Source organism: Pelophylax lessonae (assembly GCF_965119305.1).
Source record: "Pelophylax lessonae genome assembly, chromosome: 2".
Taxonomy (NCBI): Eukaryota; Metazoa; Chordata; class Amphibia; order Anura; family Ranidae; genus Pelophylax; species Pelophylax lessonae.
In genome coordinates this window covers 471,772,535-471,793,820 of record NC_138769.1, presented here as the reverse complement: position 1 = coordinate 471,793,820, position 21,286 = coordinate 471,772,535, and the positions used below count along the sequence as shown (strand labels likewise).

Genomic DNA, 21,286 nt, shown 5'->3' with positions numbered 1-21,286 from the left:
AAGCTGCTCAGTACAGGACCTAAATGATTGTGGTGATCACGGTAGCAGTGGCGACTACTACAATGATTGTTACCTTCATTTATGAGATATGCTTACTTACATTGGTCCAAGTTGGAGCAATGTGAGTATGCAATAATGTTCATGCCTGGATTTCAAATTTATGAAAACTAGTACTTAATGAGATGTGAACTGCCTGCAATAGCAACAAGCGGTCAAATTATCAACAGTGCAAACCTTCTGATCTAATGCTGCACTGAAAGCTGTGAGCCTATCTATTGCATTAGGGTGTGCACCCCCAAAGCTCAAACACATGTGTGTGTGTGTGTGTGTGTGTGTGTGTGTGTGTGTATATTGTATATATATATATATATGTATATATATATATATATATATATATATATATATATATATATATTCTCTGGGGCCGTGCACATACCCAACCCGCCCACTCAAACATTTTTGCAGTACTAGAAAAAAGCACAAGGAGGAGGCAGGGTCCATCTTGGGGATGTTACTGCAGTCCCCCTGAGAGCTGAAGGTGCCTGAAACTGCTGGGGGAGGAGGTAGGGGGATGAAATAATGTGCATATTATTCAAGACAGTTGGCAACTATGGGTGATTAGGGTGTGCCCAGGCACACCTGGCACACCCTGTGTGCATGCCTATGATTAGCACTGATCAGAATTAATAAAATATTCACTGCATTCAATACCCACTAACCTTAAAATGGACCTCTAGCCACAAATATCTCTATAAATGGCAAAAAATGTACCTCTTATCATGGGGTGTAAATGTTCACATCGACTTTGTTTACTGTTTTATTAATTTAGTAGTGTATCAAATACAACAGCCAATGCTGAACGTACAGCACTGTGGCTACAATTGCTTTGGTTCTCATACATTGAAGAGATCCTATCGTTTTACCCAACGTTTCCTCCCCCCTTGTCCATTCACAGAACATCCTATATCTTATTCACTAAATACAAGGTCTGCTGTGAATGGACAAGGGACCCTCCTCTTCCATACAAATAAAGAAAGCTATGTGTCGCTCCAAGTCAGCCCATGCTTGCCTGCTCCTAGCGCCAGTTGACATATATGCAATGACAGACATCACATGTGATTCGCTGCGCACTGCTCTGCAAATCACATGCAATGTCTGTGCGATGCAAATTCAGCCATACTGATTGTATCATTGCATTGTACTATTGCATTCGGACACAACTCGCACAGGACCCTTTTTTGGATCCGCACCAGAATCGGATTGCATGGGTGTTCACACCTATGCGATCGATTAATGTCTGAAATGGCAGTTCGCACTGCGATATGTGAACTGATCTGGGGGTGTCATTAACTTTGTATTGACACCCCCAGCGATTTGCATATGGCAGTGTGAACTGCCTGTGAGTTGAATGCGATGCGGGAACCCGCAGTGGATTCCCAGGGTTCCCGCATCGCATATATGTGAACCGGGACTTAGTCAGGTGCCCATATAGCTTGTTTTCTGGCAACTGCCATATATACTGGATGACCGCACAGCAGCTTTTTACAATCTCCTTCTTTATTTGTTTATATTTTATAAAGCAAATAAATACAAAAAGCAACACACAAAAGACGAATGTTGAGGTCTCCATGTATCTCTTGTGTATTGCTTTTATGAATGAATGAGGAAACTTGGAAATAGCTGGTGTACAGTCATCTGATTTTCTTGTATCGTGGCCCCTCCTCTTCTCCTATCCATTCACAGGATTCCTTGAAAAGATAATAAGGTTTTTGTGAATGAATGAGAGTGAAGGAGGGAAAGGGAGGGGTGAACAACACAATCCCTGCAATGTATTATAGCAAGAACTGGCATGAATGAAAATGTCATTTTTCCTGAAGCAGCCATCTGGACCCAGGGTACTAATCATAAGAGGTATCAATTGAATTGTGCTGTTCACAATCAATTTTGCTGCAGTTTCACTTTTTATAGATATCTGTGGCTAGAATTCCGCTGTCAACTGATGAAAACATACTGGAAATAAAAACTGATCTCCCATATATGCAAATGTCCCCTTACTGTGATAACATTTCATACAATTGTATGCCATGTACTCTATCTGATGAGATAGTATTGCCCTTGACCATCCATCATTGTGCCCATGTAACAGAAGGATGATGGATTCTAAAACAAGCAAAATATTGAAGTTATTGTAAAGAACATTTGCTACATAGAACTGTCAGTCAGAGCTATTTCTATATGGCAGACACTTTCCCTGTCACAAGATGAAGTATTATTATTAATATTATTGTTATTATTATTGTTAATATATATATTTTTTTACAATAAAGATTTGTTGAGTTATTCAGATTAAACATAGTAATGAGCATGATCATAACTTATATACCACCAGCAGTTTGCACAGAGACAGTACAGTTACAATGCAATTCAAGTCAAGAGGGGTAGGAGGGTCCTGCATGTAACAGCTTACAATCTAAAGCTGGCAATACACTATACATTCTGATTGTACAATCTCCTTTAGGTTTACCAAAATTATGTGACATGAGGACAAACCTAAACAATCTATCCAATCGGTATGAAATAAGGCAGACCTTTAGAATATATAGTTGATGGTAGATCATAAGGTGGCCATACACGTAACGTTCTGTTTCGTTTCACAATTTATAGATGTATTTAATATAGATACTTATATAGTGCCATCAATTTATGCAAAGCTTTACATCTATATTGTACATTCACATGATTTACCAAATTCTTTACAGAATCAGACAATATGATCAAATCTAATAAATATCTATTAAATTGTGAAAAGACACATCATTTTTTATCATTAATTTTATCATTCATCATTTTATCATTTTATCATCATTTTTCCGAGCACATTTTTCTTCCGGACAATAAATCAATCATCAATGCAATAATACATAAAATCGGTCTCTGTTTCGGCACCATAAAGGAGATTGTACAGTTAGATTGTATAGTGTATGGTCAGCATAAAGGGGAGAATAATGAATAATGTAAAAAATTGACAAACATCCAATGGCGGTCAGTGGCCAAGAATACTGATACATCTGCTCTTTGCCCTGGCGATCAGCTCATGCAAAACTTTCTATAGGATCCTTTTCCTATCAGTGCTAACGCTACTGGTATTGAGTAGTGTCCCTATAGTACTTTTTTCAGTTCCATGTTCAGGACAAGATTTGGCTTGTGTGGAAATATTGTGGAAGCGGTGATGGGTGATGCTCAGTGCTGTGGTCAGTGTGTTGGATGAGGGTATAGATGTAGTGTGGTCTATGTGATGAGGTTACAGTGTACACTCACCGCAGATTCGGTGTTACTGATGAACCCCTGCAGGAGGAGAAGCAGCACAGCCAGCAGCTCCCAATTCATGGTCCAGCGCCGTGGATGTCCTATGCACTCACATACACAATGCGATCACTTAAGCTTGTATCCTTCTTATTGTGCTGGAGTGTGATCTGCAACCATCTCTTCAATGTTCCCTGAAACAAAAACTGAACATGAAGTGAGCTTTGAAGAAAGTTTGCAGTCTGATGGTGCTTGACACTCCACCCACCAAACCCCCACCCAGCACACACAGAGGATCTTCAATGAGGCTCAATCCATGCTGTTTGCCTGTGCAGTGCACAAGTCCCCAGCACACGGACGGTGTACACATAGGTGACAGCTTAGAGCAGAGCTGGATACTTTGTACGGTCCGCACTGACATGAGAGGCGCATGCTGCTGCTGGTGAGTGATGGGGGGAGATTGGGCGACAGAGAGGACTCAGGGCAGGCAACTCTTCACACTGATCTTCCTATACTCAATTCACAAAGCTTTAACATAAGGATAAGAATCTTTATTTCAGCCATGTCACTGTCATTTTCAAATCTCATTGGACTTAGATGAAAATAACTGTCACTTTTTTGAAAATTATTATTATTATATTGTTATAATTCAAGAGCTTTATAGTGCTAGCAGTTTGCACAGCACTTTAGTATAAAGGGAGACATTACAGTTACAATGAAGGTTGGGAGGGCCTTGCTCATGAGAGCTTACAATCTAATAGAGAAAATAATGATGTTTTAGCTTGGTGAAATGAGCATATTGTGTTATATGGAGAAATAGGTGTTTATGTAGTGGTGATAAATATTGCTAATGGTGATGGGAACAGGGAAGGTTTATTTGTCTGACGCTGATCAGGGTTTATACTGGTAAATGATTGCATGTATAGTAACACCAAGCGTTTCTGCTCTGCTGTAGCATAGAAGCAGTGATATAAAGAAGACTGGAAGTGAGTAGATAATAAACTGTACAACAGCTGATAAGAAGTGCTGAAGTTAGATAAGACAGTGAGGAGATGGCACCTTTGTATGTGATAGCAAAGATGTACCCAGTGCAATGGCACTACTATTTCCAACAATGCAGCTCACTAAGTGCATATTATAAACTGGTCCTGATTCCTTGTGGCATCCCCAATGTCCCCCTATATGTGATTAACATTGGTGAGTGCTGCATTATCACTAAGCTGATTTACAATATGTAAGAATACTGCGATGATGCAGTCTGATGAGTCATCTGGAAATATCAATATTATTATCCGGTTGATGTGCAATTCGATCAAATTGGCAAACAATTGATGATGCAAAACTTTACTTCCAATCGATTTGGACTTGATTTCGATCAGATTTGATCAAACCGAGTGAATCGGCCAAAGAGCAGAAAATTATCAATCATGTTCAAAGAGCAGCACTGGGAGACTTTGTTCATGAATTCAATTGTATTTACCAATCAGATTATGAGATTGCATGGTGACACTTAGATGCGATCAGTAACTTACTTGAATGGATTATTGAACATACATTGATTGTTCCTATCATTTTGATTGAATTGGTAAACAATCAAAAAGGCATAACTTCGCTTCTGATCAATTTAGACTTGCTTTAGGTCATATTCAGCTATTGATTGATCAGGAGAAATTTATTGGAAAAGTAATTTGTTAGTTTATTAAAGCATACAGTATATGGCCACCATTAGAATGATATTTGAAGCCCTCTACCCTTTACATGAGTTCCAGATTGGAGTGAAAGAACATAAGGATTGTTCAGCTATACTTTATTATATTTTTTGTTATCCATATTAGAAAAACAGTTTTCATGCACAATATTTTACATTGAAATGTAAAGCCAAACTTTTTCATTTAGATTTAGAGTGGAGAAGGTCTAGAACCAATCTTATCTGTGTCCAAATTGTGGAGATATCTCCTCCCTTCCTGGGTGGTCACTGAGACAGGAAGTAATGAGACTACAGTGAAGGCTTTGACAGCTATAATTACTTTCTTTACTTTCTAAGATGACGGTGAAGAGTGTCAGTTTCATTCTGCCACTGGTAGTAAATCCCTACGTCAGCCAAAAATATGGAAGAATTAGAGCCTCTGCCAGGCTTTTATTGCTATCTATATCCCAATTTGAGAGATTTCTGCTCACTTCTTGTCTCCAGCATTTTTAGTAGGGTTAGAACTTTTGACAGTGTTTTTTTTAAAATTTCCCAGTGACATACTCATGCCCCATTTCTTGTAAAGGCATCACAGGGACAGGAAATAAGGGACTGACTTCCCCAGGGGGACACAGACAGAAATAGAACCCTGACAATAATTTTTCACACACTCTATATATATAGCTAAAATAAAAAATAAAAAAGTTGACTTGATTTAGGCTTTAAGTGAGCAGAAATCTTTCCAGGAGGGAACAGACAGCAAAAAGCCTGACAGCAATTCTAACACTTTCTCTTTTTGATTCAGAGTTGGGCTGGGTTCATACATGTCTGGCTGCGGTTTTCAGCCTGGAGTCCAGTGCAGTTTTGTTCACCAGTTCAGGTGCAATTCAGGTGCCAATTTTTACTTGAATTCGCACCTAAACCAGACTCAGAATCACACAGGACCCTTTTTAGAAATGGACTGCGGCCACCCTGAACATGTGTGAAGCGGCTCCATTAAAAGCCGTTCCGATTCACATGTTATGCGAATTGCATGCAGTTTAAAGCATATCCGATTTGCATATATGTGAACCGAGCCTTAAAGTAAATTTGTCATCAGTTTTGCATTTTTAAAAGTCCTGTCTGAGAGTATTATTACATAAATGCTTATAGTGCCAAGAATTTACATACCGAACACTCACATTAGTCGCTTCCCTCAAGATGCTTACAAATCGAAGGTCTCACATTATGGCACACCAATATTGGGGCCCAGGAGCCAGTTAACCTACCAGCATGTCTTTTGAGTGTGAGAGGAAATGGGAGTACCTGAAAGATACCGAAATAAGCACAACCCTATGCAGATAGCATCCTGACCGGGGATCAAACCAGTGACTAAGCCACTATGCTGCCGGTATATCCTAAAAATGATAAAACTCCTCTTATGTGCTCCTCTGAAACTGGTTCCAATTTCTTACCAAAGGTTTGACGTCACTGCCTTTGTAATTAAGACCTGCCCACCTGCCATGCACTTGTACAAAGAGAGGGCATAAGTGGCCATTAAAGTATTTTCTCATTGAGCATGGCTTGAAGTCAACCAGTAAAATAAACCTTTTTGAGTGTATAGAGAAGGGTTTTGCTGTATTATAAAGGCAACACCAGGCAGTTTGTGATGTCTGTTCATACTTTTGGTAATGCTTTTACTTTTGAAAGTTTAAACCGTCTGCAAACCACACTTTAATCACTTTAGTCAATCAAAACCTTTAAAGGCTACATTATATATTTTTTGGTCATGAGTATGCACACAGTGTATGTATGACCCAAACATTATATATATTTTTTTTAGCAAAGACTCTGGAGAGCTCAACTCTTCGCTACCTTTAATTCTCTACTTCGTCCTCCACTGCCTCCACCCACTGACTCACTCACTGCCCAGGAGATTGCCAACCACTTCAAACAGAAGATTGATACAATTTGTGAGGAGATCACTGCTGTTCAGATACCTTCCATGCTTTACGCTTCATGCCCACAGGAGCAATCACTACTTCCCTCATTCAACCCCACCACTATAGTCAAGGTTGCTAAACTACTTGCTAACATCCACTTAACCACCTGCCCTCTGGATCCTCTTCCCTCGCAAATGCTACGTTCACCCTTTGGCCCTATTCTCTCTCTAACCCACATCTTCAATCTATGCCCTATTTCCTTCCTCCCCTTTTTATCCAAACTCCTTGAACGTCTGGTCTACAACCGACTGTGCGACCACCTTGCCGAGAATAGCCTTCTTGATCCCCTTTAGTTGGATTTCGGCCTCAACACCCCACTGAAACTGCTATCCTAAAACTAACAAATGATCTACTAACGGCCAAAACCAATGGACACTATTCTGTACTCCTACTCCTGGACCTTTCTGCTGCCTTTGATACGGTCGACCACCCCTTCCTCCTCAAAAAACTCCACGCCTTTGGTCTCCGTTACTCTACTCTTCACTGGTTCTCTTCCTACTTCTCCAACCGCACCTTTAGCGTTACTTACAATTCTACTTCCTCCTCTCCTCTTCCTTTCTCTGTTGGGGGTCCCCCAAGGTTCTGTTCTTGGAACCCTCCTATTTTCAATCTACACCTCCTCTCTGGGTATGCTTATAGCCTCCCACAGCTTCCAATACCATCTCTACACTGACGATAACCAAATCTATTTATCCATCCCTCAGCTCTCTGCCTCAGTCGCCTCAGTCTCCTCATGTATCACTAATTTACAGATATATCAGTCTGGATGTCACACCACTTCCTCAAACTCAATTTACCCAAAACCAAACTTATAATTTTTCCTCCACCATGTGCCCCTTCAACTATCAGTCCATCCCCACATGCCAAGGTCCTAGGTGTTGTCCTGGACTCTGAACTCTCCTTCAAGCCCCACATCCAATCACTGTCCAAATCTTGCCACCGCAACCTCCGCAACATCTCCAAAATACGCCCTTTTCTAACCAATGACACAACAAAGCTCCTAGTTCGCACCCTGGTCATCTCGCGCCTCAACTACTGCAATTCCCTTCTCATTGGCTTATCTATACATAGGCTATCCCCCTTCAATCCATCATGAAGGCTGCTGCCAGACTCATCCACTTTATCAATAGCTCAGTGCCTGCTACTCCTCTCTGTCAAGCCCTCCACTGGCTTCCGCTCACCCAATAAATTAAATTTATCCCCCAGCTACATCACTAGCCTCGTCTCAAAATACCAACCTAATCGCTCTCTTCGTTCCTCTCAAAACCTCCTGCTGTCTAGCTCCCTCGTCACCTCCTCCCATGCTCGCCTCCAGGACTTTTCCAGAGCCTCTCCAATCCTATGGAACTCCTTACCCCTATCTGTCCGATTATCTCCTACTCTATTAGCTTTTAGACGATCCCTGAAACCCCTTCTCTTCATAGAAGCTTATCCTGCCCACACCTAACAACTATACTTCCTTTTTCTCCATCAGCCCATCCCCCACAGTTATTGCCTTTTGTTTTACTTGATCCCCCCTTTTAGATTGTAAGTTCTAATGAGCAGGGCCCTCTAATTCCTCCTGTATTGAAATGTATTGTAACTGTATTGTCTTCCCTCATATTGTAAAGCGCTGCGCAAAATGTTGGCGCTATATAAATCCAGTATAATAATAATAATAACAAAATGGCGGTTGTTGCAATATTTTATGTCACACGGTATTTGCGCAGCGGTCTTTCAAACGCAATTTTTTTGGAGAAAATACACTTCACTGAATTAAAAAAAAAAAAAAAACAAAACAATAAAGTTAGCCCAATTTTTTTGTATTTTGTGAAAGATGATGTTATGCTGAGTAAATAGATACCTAACATGTTACAGTTTAAAATTGCGCACACTCGTGGAATGGCGACAAACTATCGTACCTAAAAATCTCCATAGCCCACGATTTAAAAATATTTAACGGCTACCAGTTTAGAGGTAAAAAGGAGGTCTTTTGCTAGAATTATTGCTCTCGCTCTGACGATCTCGGTGATACCTCACATGTGTGATTTGAACACTGTTTATATTTTCTGGCATGACTTATGTATGCATTTTCTTTGGTATGCAAGCACACAGGGACGGGGGCACTTTCAATTTTTTTTTTCCCTATTTATTTTATTTGATTTATTTTTTATTTTTTTCCCTGTTCCTTAAAAAAAAATATATATATCTGATCACTTTAATTGCTGTCACAAGGAATGTAAAAATCCCTTGTGGCAGTAATAGGCAGTGACAAGTACTCTTTATGGAAGGATCTGGGGTCTAAAAGCAGATCGCTGGCTCTAAAAAAGAGCACCGGGTGATGCCCCTAGCTGCAGGCTTTACCCCGTTGCAACCACTTCTTTAAGACGACATACAGGTACGTCAGTTTGCGGGAAGTGGTTAATTGGCTTTATGAAAAAAAAATGTTTTTTGTAGTCAGTGTGACACCTATTACATAAAATTATATTGCAATACTGTAGCGAAGCACCCATTTATTTACTCTGCTTAGATGTAAGCTTTATCTCTTATTCCAAAAACCTTCCTGAGTTCCTGGGCCCGTCCAGGGAAGAAAAGTTCCTCTGTTTCAGTGAAGTCACACTGGATGAGGCAGAAGTAGCTGGGGAGGTGCTCTGCAGCCATGTGAGTGGCCCTCCACCATCAAAACTGGCGAGCATGCAGCCAGTCCAGAGCCTAATAGCACACAGCCCCTCAACACGACCCAGCTACTGTGGGGAGCCCATTTCCCATTTGCTACCAGAGTGTTGCAGTATCAGTGAGGTGACACTTTGCTCTTGGGCCTGTGATCCACCCAGCTTATCATCTATGTTACCAAAGCTACCCTGGAATTCACTGAGAGAGGTGCTTTTTATGATAATAGTCACAAGTAGGTGCTTTTGTAATGAACTATTTTTCTCTCTCAGATTAACTTTCTGTTGTTACAGATTTTGATAGAGCCTATGCTATGCAACCATATGCTACCCTGTCAGAGAAACATTGCTATGAATAATCTATTTTCTTTGGTATCCTGAACCTTTTTCCTTATTTTGTAGTGTATGCCTAGTTTTTTTAACATCTTGAACCTGTGTTGCTTTAATGCTTCTAGCTTTGCATATGCATGTTTTTAACATCTTTAACCTGTGTTACATTATTGCTTCTAGCTTTGCACCTGTTTAGAGGTGCAACTGTAAATTATAGTTACCCCCAATCTGATCATACAACCAATTACCTATTTTGCTAAACATGGTGTCTATAAACAGGATTGGCAATATCAGACAATGTAAATGGAGTGGCACAGCATTACTACTTCAAAAGGAAGCAGGCAACCTATGGCCCTGCTATGATAACCCACTGATTTCTTGCAGAATTCCTGTTGCAACATTTACCCAAGTACAGAGGGCTAAGTCTGAATTTTTTAAGACTGGGCCAAGATATTTTGGGCCTTTGTCCAACCATATGGGATATCACCTGTTCAGCAAAAATGTTATTCCGACATCTCCCAGCAGAAGACCAGGATTATCTTGACAAGATAGCTAACAGCTTATAAGAGTTGTATAGCCAAGCAGTGGTGTTAGGGACCTTAGGGCCCAATTCAATGGCAGAAAGATGAGAGTGGTAGAATCAATTCTTCAAGATGAACTGGAACTGCAAGACATAGCAGCATAGATATGCCATAGATAAAGGGGCCGATTGAACTACAGACAGGTGGCTGAAGGAACCTTTTGAAGATGTACTGCTGTCTAAAAATGGAAGAGAAACCTTGTTAAAGTAAGATAGAGATAACCCCAATTTGATGGTCCATGAACTGTTAGAAGCGACCATAGCATGTCAGATGCAGAGACCTACAGGCTCAGCTATATTGCTATAGTTCTTGTCAGTACTTCCAAAAGTACTTGCAGATTACCTGTCAGTATGGTACTTCCTGAATCCCTGACATGACTTTCAGAGTTCCCCAAAACAACTCTGGGCATATCCTCTAACCAAAAGGATGTTTATGCTCTAGCCCTTGAAGTGGCTAGTGCTGTGCCTTTTCACTAGCTACCCCTTGCTACAAAGAGCTTTAATACCCATTAGACTGCTTGACCATTGCTGACCCAGATTGACCTGTCAACTCGTTTGTTTACCACCTGCCTTAACCCATGCCTGATCCTGACTACTCTTTTGATTACCACCTGTCCGCACCTGATCTGACTATTCTCTAGCTGATCCACAAGGGTATAGTCTCTACACCAAAGCCTTTTCTGTTCTCCCTCACCCCTTGGTGATGCAATTTTGAGAGCCGCAACCTGTTACCAGCCTGCAGCAAAGAGCTCCATGGGCCATTATCCTTACCGCCCCCTCTCAGGAGCTTTGATAAAAACCAGTTGGTGTTTAGACTCCCAGATACATGTTAATGTACAAATGATTGCATACAAAGCTCATTTAGCACTAGATTAAATGCCCATAAAAGAAAGAAAATTAAAAAGAAGTCCATATAAGAGTCTCTGATACAGGTGTAATGATCAAAGGGGAATCCTGCAGCTCCTTGGTCAAGATCCCGGACAAATCAAATCAGCACATGTGAAAGAAACAAGGTAGCAAGGTTACAGGAATGAGTAAACTTATTTCAAATTTATTGACAAAACATAGCACCACACTTACAAAGTATGTGTCCAGCATACAGTGCAGAGGGACAGATGTATATGCACAGCCAAAGGAGAGCACTAGGATGAAAAAGACATGGTACAGAGGCCCCAAGCCTACCAATGGGGGATGACTGCAGTACTCAGTGCACTTCATGGACTGCACAGCGTTACAGGAATGGGTTGGCAGCAAGATGTTTCAGGGGCTCCGCCTCCTTTGTCAGGCCTGGTGTTTAGATTTTACACCTCAGGTGAGCCTGCATCACCTGCCAGAGGTTGTTAACTTGTTACCAAAACAACTGGGCAGAGACAAAGAAATAGGATTCAGTGGTTTCCCCCCTAATACAGGCAATATGGTTATAATGGTGGCCCAATCCCATAGAGAGAACAAAGTTACCAGCAGAAACCAACAAACTGCTGAGTGAGTAGTTCCATCTCATCCTGAGGGATGGTAACTTGTACTGCAAAATAATGTTTTCCCCAGTGACCTGGCAGGTTGTACTGTCAAGGGTCCAGGCCTTCTCTGTGGTAGAGAGAATACATGTGGAAGCAAAGCACTAAAGTGTCTACAGAATGTTCACCTGGCTTAAAAGATGTGTGTAGGTCTGTTGCAGTTGGTTGAACAAGACTTCCCACACTGTGTGGTCAGTTCAGTGTCAAAGATTGCTGAGACTCTAATTCCACATCTGACTTGTCATACATCTGCCCCACTAGAAGTACTAACATCAACCTTCTTACACTAAACATTTAAAAAAGATGGATACCATCACTCTAGTCATGATGGACCACTTTACCATGCTTGCAGTGGGAGTTTCAATCCGTGGCCAGACCACCAGGTCTTACCAGGTGTGGAAACACTTCTGCCTTCCTAATAGCTGTCCACAGAAGATACATTCAGACCAGGGACCCTGGTTTGAAAGCAAGTTCTTCCAAGAATGGGGCCACTCGTTAGACAATAGGAAGTCGCACACTACCTCGTAATACCCACAAGGCACAAAATGTGTTTCTCAGAATACAACTGTACAGTATATTTATTGACAGGCTGCTTGCCCCACCATGTTATGGTTGGCTGTACTGTCACAGGGTACACAGACCTATGGGCCACAGTGCCAACAAAAGAACTTGAACACACTCAGACTTCCTAAGTTCTAGAGTGGCAATGAGACCTGTCTGAAATGAAACAGTTTGTTAAAGACTGGTCATAAAGTTGTCCTACAACAGCTCATTCTAGGCATGCCAGAATGAGAACTTTTCCAATTGCTAAATTGCTACCAGAATCCTGCAGATCCAATGGGGTGGCACTTGATGCTTGGGTCTTAGAGCCCTCCAGCATTTCACCTGTGTTACCAGAGCTACCCTGCGCTACACTAAGGAGGTTGTTTATGAGGTTAGTCATAAGTAACTTTGTGTTCTAAACCATTTTACTTGAGTGGTTATTCTCAGTGAGAAACTTTTTTGTTTTATAGAGACTATGTTATGCAGCCATGTTATTTTGACTGAGCCAGAGAGATATATTGTTGTGAAGAGTCTATGTCCTTTGCTATCCTAAACCTGTTCTTTAAAACCTTGAACCTCTGCAACATTATTGCTTCTAACTTTGCTTCTTTAGTAAACTGTAAGTTACAGTTCATCCCTGTTTCTTTATTTTGCAGTTTACCTATTTTAATAAACTACTACCCTGCCATAAACCAGTAACATGGCAGCTGGAATGCAAGTATGGTGGGTAATGGCCTCACTTATACCACATTTATTCAGATGCTGGAAGTAGATGAGCATCCAGTAATCATGGTAATGGACAAGTAGTCCAACCATGTTTGCAACTAGTCTCCTGATGGCAGAGAGGGGGGAGCTACTGTAAATAGACAGCTTCAGTCCAAATGCTGTAGCCACACTTTTGCATACAGTATGTGCTCATCCAATCATCTCAGTACACTAAATTGTACAGAAAGCAGTTGGCAGGGATAATACTCATCTGCCAAGTGCCTCCTTTTCCAGCCTATGTGAATGAAGCCATCAATGCAATTTTGTAACTGTTAGTTCTCAATGGCTGTGCTGACAGTTCACATTTAGACATTGTTCACACATCTAAGATAGTGTATGTGTATGCCTTATAGGGCAGAAAGCATATAATGAACAAAATATGTGCTTTACTTTATGCTGCATCAACCTACCCAGAATGTTTCCTGCAAAATCTGACCCTTAACAGATTCCGTGGGCCAATGTACTTTCTTCCTCCCCCATCGAGCATCCCTGCCAGGAAAGCATATGCAACTTGCTGCCAGAATGCCACCCAAGGTCATACAGGTGGTTGTGCTTAATGTATATGACTACATCCAGCCCCTGTATTTAGGCATTTTAAACAGATGATCCTATTGTTCAAAAAATGTTGTAACACTATGCTTAATAGATTTAAACCTATCTACTCATGTTATATTATTTGTTGTATTATTTGTCATTCAACCAATAGTTCTCAAAAAAAACAAAAAAAAAAACAGTGCTGTGGTAGCGGTACAAATATAATTTAGACCTCCCAGCAATGTATTCCAGTGTGCGATTAATAAATTCCAGTGTGCAAATATTAACGAAAATGACAAATTATTACATTAATTAAACTGTGAGTATTTTGTCTGTTTCTGCATACTAGTCAATATGGAGACATCTGAAAACATGAAGAAATGCCTGAGGTTGCATCCATTATGGAAGCAGAATTTTTTGCCATGGTGAGTACAAGTTTTTGTATTCATATAGTATTTTCATCCCTGTGTGTTAGTTGCAAATTATTATTTAAGTTTCCATGTGTGTTTTATTACTTATTTTTGTGGCATATATTTTTGCATGTAAAACTCAGTTTAATCAAGATTATTACACATGGCTTCTAGCCATCGACTATGACATGTCTATTGAGAAGTTGAAGAAAGTGGAAAAATAGAGCTGGACCCATAGGTTTATTTTACTGTTATTGTTATCTTAAGGTAATAATGTTGGTGTATATGATCTGGTTCCGGGGCAGGCGGCTTCTACACCCCAGAGGATCTCCACAGTCTCCTTGCCTTGTAGTGTAATGTAAGAAGGGTTGAAATGTAAGTGCCACGCCAATGCTAAGAGATCCAGATACAACTTTATTCCATTAAAGGTCAGGGTACAGATCAAGGAATAGCCAACTCATTTCAAGGTTCTTCATCAGAGCTTGGCTTGACTGGCAACAAAGTGAATAAACCAGCAGTGAATTGGACCTACAATTGTTTTTATCCCACTGTGAATTTAAAGCACAGGCTAATCAGCAGATTGTTTGGCCTATTGAGAAGAGAAGTAAAAGAGCATTTTGATTTGGTGTTATGTGATATTTTTTCTGATTTCAATATTTTGATGTAAAAACTATAATAGAATAAAAAAACAAACCTAATATATCTAATGTCTTTCTGCTACAGGAGAGGCAAGGTAGTTACTGATTTTGCCAGAAAAAAATATCTATTATAGAATGGGCCATCCTATGATCCAGTACTGTATTGTAAGACCCAACTCTTCCAACCTATAGACTGGTAGATCTAGGGTGGTGTTTATTGGCTTCGCAACAGAGGTTGAAAATGCCTGCTATATCCTTACATAGAGGCATAAAGGCAGGAATTTTTCACTGGAAGTCACAATGGATTTCTCATATACACAAGTTTATGTTATTGCATAATATATTTACTGTATATGGATGGCAAGTGAAAATAACTAATTAGTAAAGAGTGTTGTAGACACTCCTTAGAATTCCCTTGGTTCTTCACATGACAAATTGTGGTGCGGATGACAGATGTATATACCTATTGGAATCAGATATATGAATCTCTTTCATAGAGGTGGGTAGCACTGAGGCTGGAATGTCTCAGTGCATGTTTAGCCCCTTGTTAGATAGGATACTGCCAGCTGTGCAACCGACAGCATCATGGCAGCAGATATCTAATCCCTATTCAAGAGATTCCCTGGCTGAAATTAAAGGGCAAGGATGCTAGAGATATCATTGTCCAAATATGGCCATATATGGACATTGTCATAATAAGACAAGAATGTCACCAGCAACCCAGAGCCTTTGTTTCCTTTCACCTGTTGGCCAGCTAATCTCCTGGGGATGGGTCATTGGTTGCTAGGGAGCCAGGGCCCACCGCAAAGTCTTAGCAAGCAGAAGCCCTTTAAATTAATCACAACTCTCCAGCAGATATGCCCACCTCTGAGCACTGGCATTTCTCTGTACACTAACTCAAAGTTGGTCCTAATTACTGCCAGTTTGCTTATCTGTGAACTGGCAGTAATTATTTTAGAATCTGTAACAACCATAGCTGTAGTAAAATCTAATTGAATTAATACTGGTATTAAAACTGGCGCAAAGCTCTCATGAATTTGACACAAGTCATGTCACAGGGACCACGCCACCAGAAAAGTGTTCTTTTTACTTTGATGATTTCCCCTTTCTCATGTGTTCATGGTGCAGATGTCATAGTTCATACTCCTAAACCAAGAGAAAAGGAAAAAGGGCAATCATCAGTGGATTGAAAAAAGCTACAGTGTCAATGGTCAGCAGGCGAGAAAAAATTCCAGAATTGGGCAGCCAATGCCACTCTGCTCAGTGTTGTGGACACTTGATACTCTTTGCCCCACTATGGGGCACTTTATTTAGCTCACAGCTGCACATTTCAGGTGCCCAGAATTCTGCTCTGGACTGGGCCCCATAACCATTGCATGAGCTGCTATGACAGTAACTTCACCAGTAGTTGTCTGCAATACAAAACCTAACTACACATATGCTGCCCTACTATTATTATTATTATTATTTCAGGTTCTTACATAGCGCTGTCAATTTACGCAGCGCTTTACATATACATTGCACATTCACATCAGTCCCTGCCCTCAAGGAGCGTACAATCTAAGGTCCCTAACTCACATTCATACATACATACATAGTACTAACCTCCTTATGTTCCCATGAAAAGTCTCTCCACCACAAGGAAAGCATTTGAAAGGTAACATTTTTTTTTTTTTTTTTTTTGGGGACTCTTGAATAGTACATGGGTGTACCTTGAAACATATTATAAAAAGTGGTGTGTGATTTTAAGCAGAATTGCCTTTTGTTTTTTTAGAGATTTCTAACCCTTTTACAATTGCTAATTTTTATTTATTTTTTGCTTTTTTTTTTTTAAGTTCATTTCTTTTTTTTGTATAATTTATGTTTAAATATAATTCAATTAACAACACAATCTAATGTGCTCTTTTCTTTATTCAGGGTTCTGCTATTAATTGTGCTGGTAATGGGGATTCCAGGGAGTGTCGATGCTGTGAGTATATGCCATTTTAAAATGATGAATTCAGTAGCATAAAAAGACTTAGAAATGTTGAATCAAGAATTATACTTTAGGCTATAGCAACAAAACAAATATACTTTTGTAGAAACTATACTTTCTTTGTTTTACTTCTAGAGCAATAGTGAATGCAACTAATTGTATCCCAGGAATGTTAATCAATCTGTCACATTTTGTTTGAGAAATGTGACTTCAGGTATATGATTCATGACTGTGCCGTATAATTGATGATCACTTGTGTGATTAATAACTATGCTTGTAAGGTCAGCCAAATATTCCAAATTGCCTATCTATCTACTTACCTATATTTCTGTGGTCTAAGTTACCATTTATGTGTTTGTACTCTTAGGTCTGCTAGATACTCTACACTATTTCTTTAAATGTGTGCCATTTAAAATTCTGGGATTACATTTTTCCTAGTGAGCTGTACTTCCAGGGTGTGGTAAAATCCTATGATACTATGTAATTAATAGGGAGTACAGTATATGAGTGCTGTAACTCACGATGTGAAAATGGATTAACATTTTGAAGGAGTATTTCATAGAAAAATTAAAATATTGTTTGAAAATGTGTTAGCATTTGGCCTTCCCAAATAAAAAGGTAAAATGCATACTGCTCTAGGTGAGTCCATGGCTGCTTACAGCCAGATGCATGTTTAGCTCATCACTGTGTATTGCAATCCAACCAGAAAATGGGTGATGGCAACAATCCAGCATATGCAATGTCAATCTATTTATTGCACTTTTTTGATATAGCTGGAACATGGGTCAGGGTAATTGTGGGTGGTCTTCACTGGTAAAGGCAATCTTTAATAGGCAGTTCTATCAAAGGTACAGTTGTCCTTTAAAAAAGTTAACGTATGACTGCAATTCCTTCGCTTGTTTCACACCAGTCAGTGCTTACACATAGATTTGCTTTATGAGTAAACATTGAATGGCATGAAATCCATTAGTAATTAGAATTTTTTTGAATATCTACAATAAAAAGATTTGTGGATCTGTAAAGAACGCTATGCTGCTCTAGGCAACAGTGTGTGCCCTCCTGGAGACTCCAGCCACTAAAAGGTGCAGGCATCCAAAGGGCTCTTCCAACCTGTTCCCAGTAAAAGCAAAAGAGAAAATATCAGGCTGATTCATAGTATGTGGCTCCACTTTTTTTAATACACACCCTATATTGTCAGAAGTATTGGGACCCCTGCCTTTACACGCACATGAACTTTAATGGCATCCCAGTCTTAGCCTTCAGGGTTCAATATTGAGTTGGCCCACCCTTTGCAGCTATAACAGCTTCAACTCTTCTGGGAAGGCCGCCTGCAAGATTTAGAAGTGTGTCTATGGGAATGTTTGACCATTCTTCCAGAAGCGCATTTGTGAGGTCAGGCACGGACAAGAAAGCCTGGCTGGCAGTCTCTGCTCTAATTCATCCCAAAAGTGTTCTATCAGGTTGAGGTCAGGACTCTGTGCAGGTCAGTCAAGTTCCTCCACCCCAAAAAAGCACATCCATGTCTTTATGGACCTTGGTTTGTGAACTGGTCCAAATTATTTGATGGAGGAGGGATTATGATGTGGGGTTGTTTTTTAGGGGTTGGGCTTGGCCCCTTAGTTCCACTAAAGGGAACTCTTAAGGCATCAGCATACCAAGACATTTTGGACAATTTCATGCCCCCAACTTTGTGGGAACAGTTTGGTGATGGCCCCTTCCTGTTCCAACATGACTGCGTACCAGTGCACAAAGCAAGGTCCAGAGAGTCCACAAAGCCCCTGACTTTAACCCGATAGAACACCTTTGGGATAAATTACAGCGGAGACTGTGAACCAGGCCTTCTCATTTAACATCAGTACCTGACCTCACAAATGCGCTTCTAGAAGAATGGTCAAACATTTCCATAGACACACTCCTAAACCTTGTGGACAACCTTCCCAGAAGAGTTGAAGCTGTTATAGCTGCAAAGGGTGGGCTAACTCAGTATTGAACCCTATGTACTAAGACTGGGATGCCATTAAAGTTAATGTGCGTGTAAAGGCAGGCATCCCAATAGATTTGACTTTATAGTGTATGTTGGGCTGTTGCTGTTATCCATTTTTTGATTGGACTTTATCTTGAATAGCAGAAGGTCTGTTGCATTGCATGGAGTGTTTCCTTTCTGCGAGGCCTTTTCCATCAGATATGGGACACTTTACAATATATTTTATTAAGCTGTCAAATATTGATCTTTAATTGAGATATCAAATATAGGGAAATAAAATGTATGGTTTACAGGGGAGAATACGCTCTCAAATTCTTAAAGGCACTGTGAAGAAGTAGCCATTTTGAATACGGGTGATGTTATTCTTGGTTAGTCTTTTGTAGATTAAAAACTCATTGAAAGAATTCTAGCTGTCACAAAAAGTATTTGGCCAAGACTAGTTTAAAACTGCAGCTGTGTAATCTGGATGGATTTCAGAGTACTGAGAGGAAATGGTTTAACCTAAGAAAAGTTCTCTAGGCTCTTTGGACATTGTAGTAACTTTCACATATAGACTGTGTTTACAGAGATAAGTGGGAGCCAAATCTGTTTGCTAAAAAGAGACAACGTTGTTAATGCAACCTACCACGAAGTATGTTAAAATATTTTAAGGCATACTCTTGGTGAATTCCTGAAACAACTGGGATGATATATAACCCAAACTAAGAGTGACTATTGGTAATGACTGTTGTCATTTTGCTCTCAGGTCAAACTAGGTCATTTACCATGCCACCAAAGGCAGAATTTACAACTGTGTTGCCAGCTGTATAATTAAGCAGAGACACATTAAAAAAACAGATTTGACGCATTATCTATGAACTAAGAAAGTAAAAATCGTAGCCAATCAGTCTTAGTGACTTAACTGTTGAAAAAAAAATCAATTCAAATTCAGTTACTAAAGCCCCGTACACACGATCAGATTATCGAATGATCTGTCGTCTGTTTTTTGTGGCATGCTGGTCTGATGTGGAAAGTGAAAAGGTTATTTTCATATGAATTTTCCTGTACGACAGAATTCTACTTCAGAAGTGATGTCATGTGTTGGATTGTTTTGTATGTGTTCTTTCTCTCTGAGCATGCCTAGTCTTGCTCTTAAGATTTTTTTCCATCGAAATCTGTACTAATGAGACGAAAATCGGACGTTGTATTACGGACAACAAAAATTTTATAGCCTGCACATCAGGATTTTGTTGGCCGAAAAGCCGGAGTTGGCTGTCGAAATCACCATACTAACAATCCGAAAATCTGCAGATCGGTCGTCGGACGAAATTTCCCTACAGATTTTCTTATAGTGTGTACGGGCCTTAATTCATGGGTTTTTAGTTTTATCTAGTAGGATCACTTGCACATAGGCATCAAAATTATGATTTAAAAAATAATTACACTAGGTTTTTTTAAATACTTGACAAAACAAGATATAGCTAACAATAACATACAGTATATGTTCTTTAGTCAAACAGACTGATGGCCTTCTGATTCCTCTTGTATCACATGCATTGTAACTATAATATCTGCCCACATTTTGTAAAGCGCTGCGCAAACTGTTGACGTTATATAAATCCTGTATAATAATAATATTAATTATAATATATCAGCCCATGGTCAGAGACATGAGCTCATATTTGTAAAATTAAATGATTAATCTTTTAGCATTAGGTTTCCCCACTTTCCCAACATAAAACCTGTTTATGACAGCCATAAAACATCAGGCGTCACTGAGGGGAGTTACTTTATTGGACATGGGGCAAACATGTGAATACAAGCTGCTCTGAAACATTCATATGGTACTTATAGCACAGCTGACAAACCTTTACATAGGGATAGTAAAAGTGGAGCATGGGATTCTCACAAATGATTGTTTATGCAGGCCAAAGAGCTACAAAAGGTCTATACACTGGTACTATGGACTGTGATTTGGCTTAAAGCTCCTTCACGCTTATGCATATGAATTAAAGTACATCTAAACTTAAAACTAAAAATTCATGCATTGCAGTTTACAAATACTCAGATGAGGTGGAACCTTTAATTTGTTTTCTTAAGCTCTTTTTTATCTTTAATCCTACCCAATAATCCTGTGAATAGTATACTTCCTGTCCTTGGGGCTACCTTCACTCCTACCCTGCATCTATGAAGGAAGCCATGGTTGTCATCCAGGCTAGACTTCAAGGCATGTCCTTGTTCATCTCCAATACATTAAAGCTGATAGAAGAAGTAGTTTACAGGTAAATAGAACACTGCACTTTTGGCAAGATCAACAGGTATTTTCTGCATTTGCTGAAAATGTTCTTAGACCTGAAAACAAATGCAGCCATCACATACAGTATAAGAACTGGTAATATGAATGTACTACAACT

At 39.8% G+C, this 21,286-nt stretch overlaps 2 protein-coding genes across 2 annotated transcripts in view; one reads left to right on the top strand and one right to left on the bottom strand.

Moving 5' to 3' along the window:
• The window catches only part of LOC309548150 (uncharacterized protein), a gene marked incomplete at its 3' end in the record, with an annotated part of 127,815 nt that extends 124,280 nt beyond the window's left edge, over window positions 1-3,535 (bottom strand). The window contains exon 1 of the mRNA XM_082248112.1: window positions 3,319-3,535. Within this exon, the coding sequence (XP_082104238.1) occupies window positions 3,319-3,387 (69 nt within the window). The 5' untranslated portion in view covers window positions 3,388-3,535. The remainder of the gene's footprint in view (window positions 1-3,318) is intronic.
• A 70-nt stretch (window positions 3,536-3,605) lies between these two features.
• The window catches only part of COL4A2 (collagen type IV alpha 2 chain), a 281,040-nt gene continuing 263,359 nt past the window's right edge, over window positions 3,606-21,286 (top strand). The window contains exons 1-3 of the mRNA XM_082244771.1: window positions 3,606-3,745; window positions 14,236-14,311; window positions 16,852-16,903. Of these exons, the coding sequence (XP_082100897.1) occupies window positions 14,241-14,311; window positions 16,852-16,903 (123 nt within the window). The 5' untranslated portion in view covers window positions 3,606-3,745; window positions 14,236-14,240. The remainder of the gene's footprint in view (window positions 3,746-14,235; window positions 14,312-16,851; window positions 16,904-21,286) is intronic.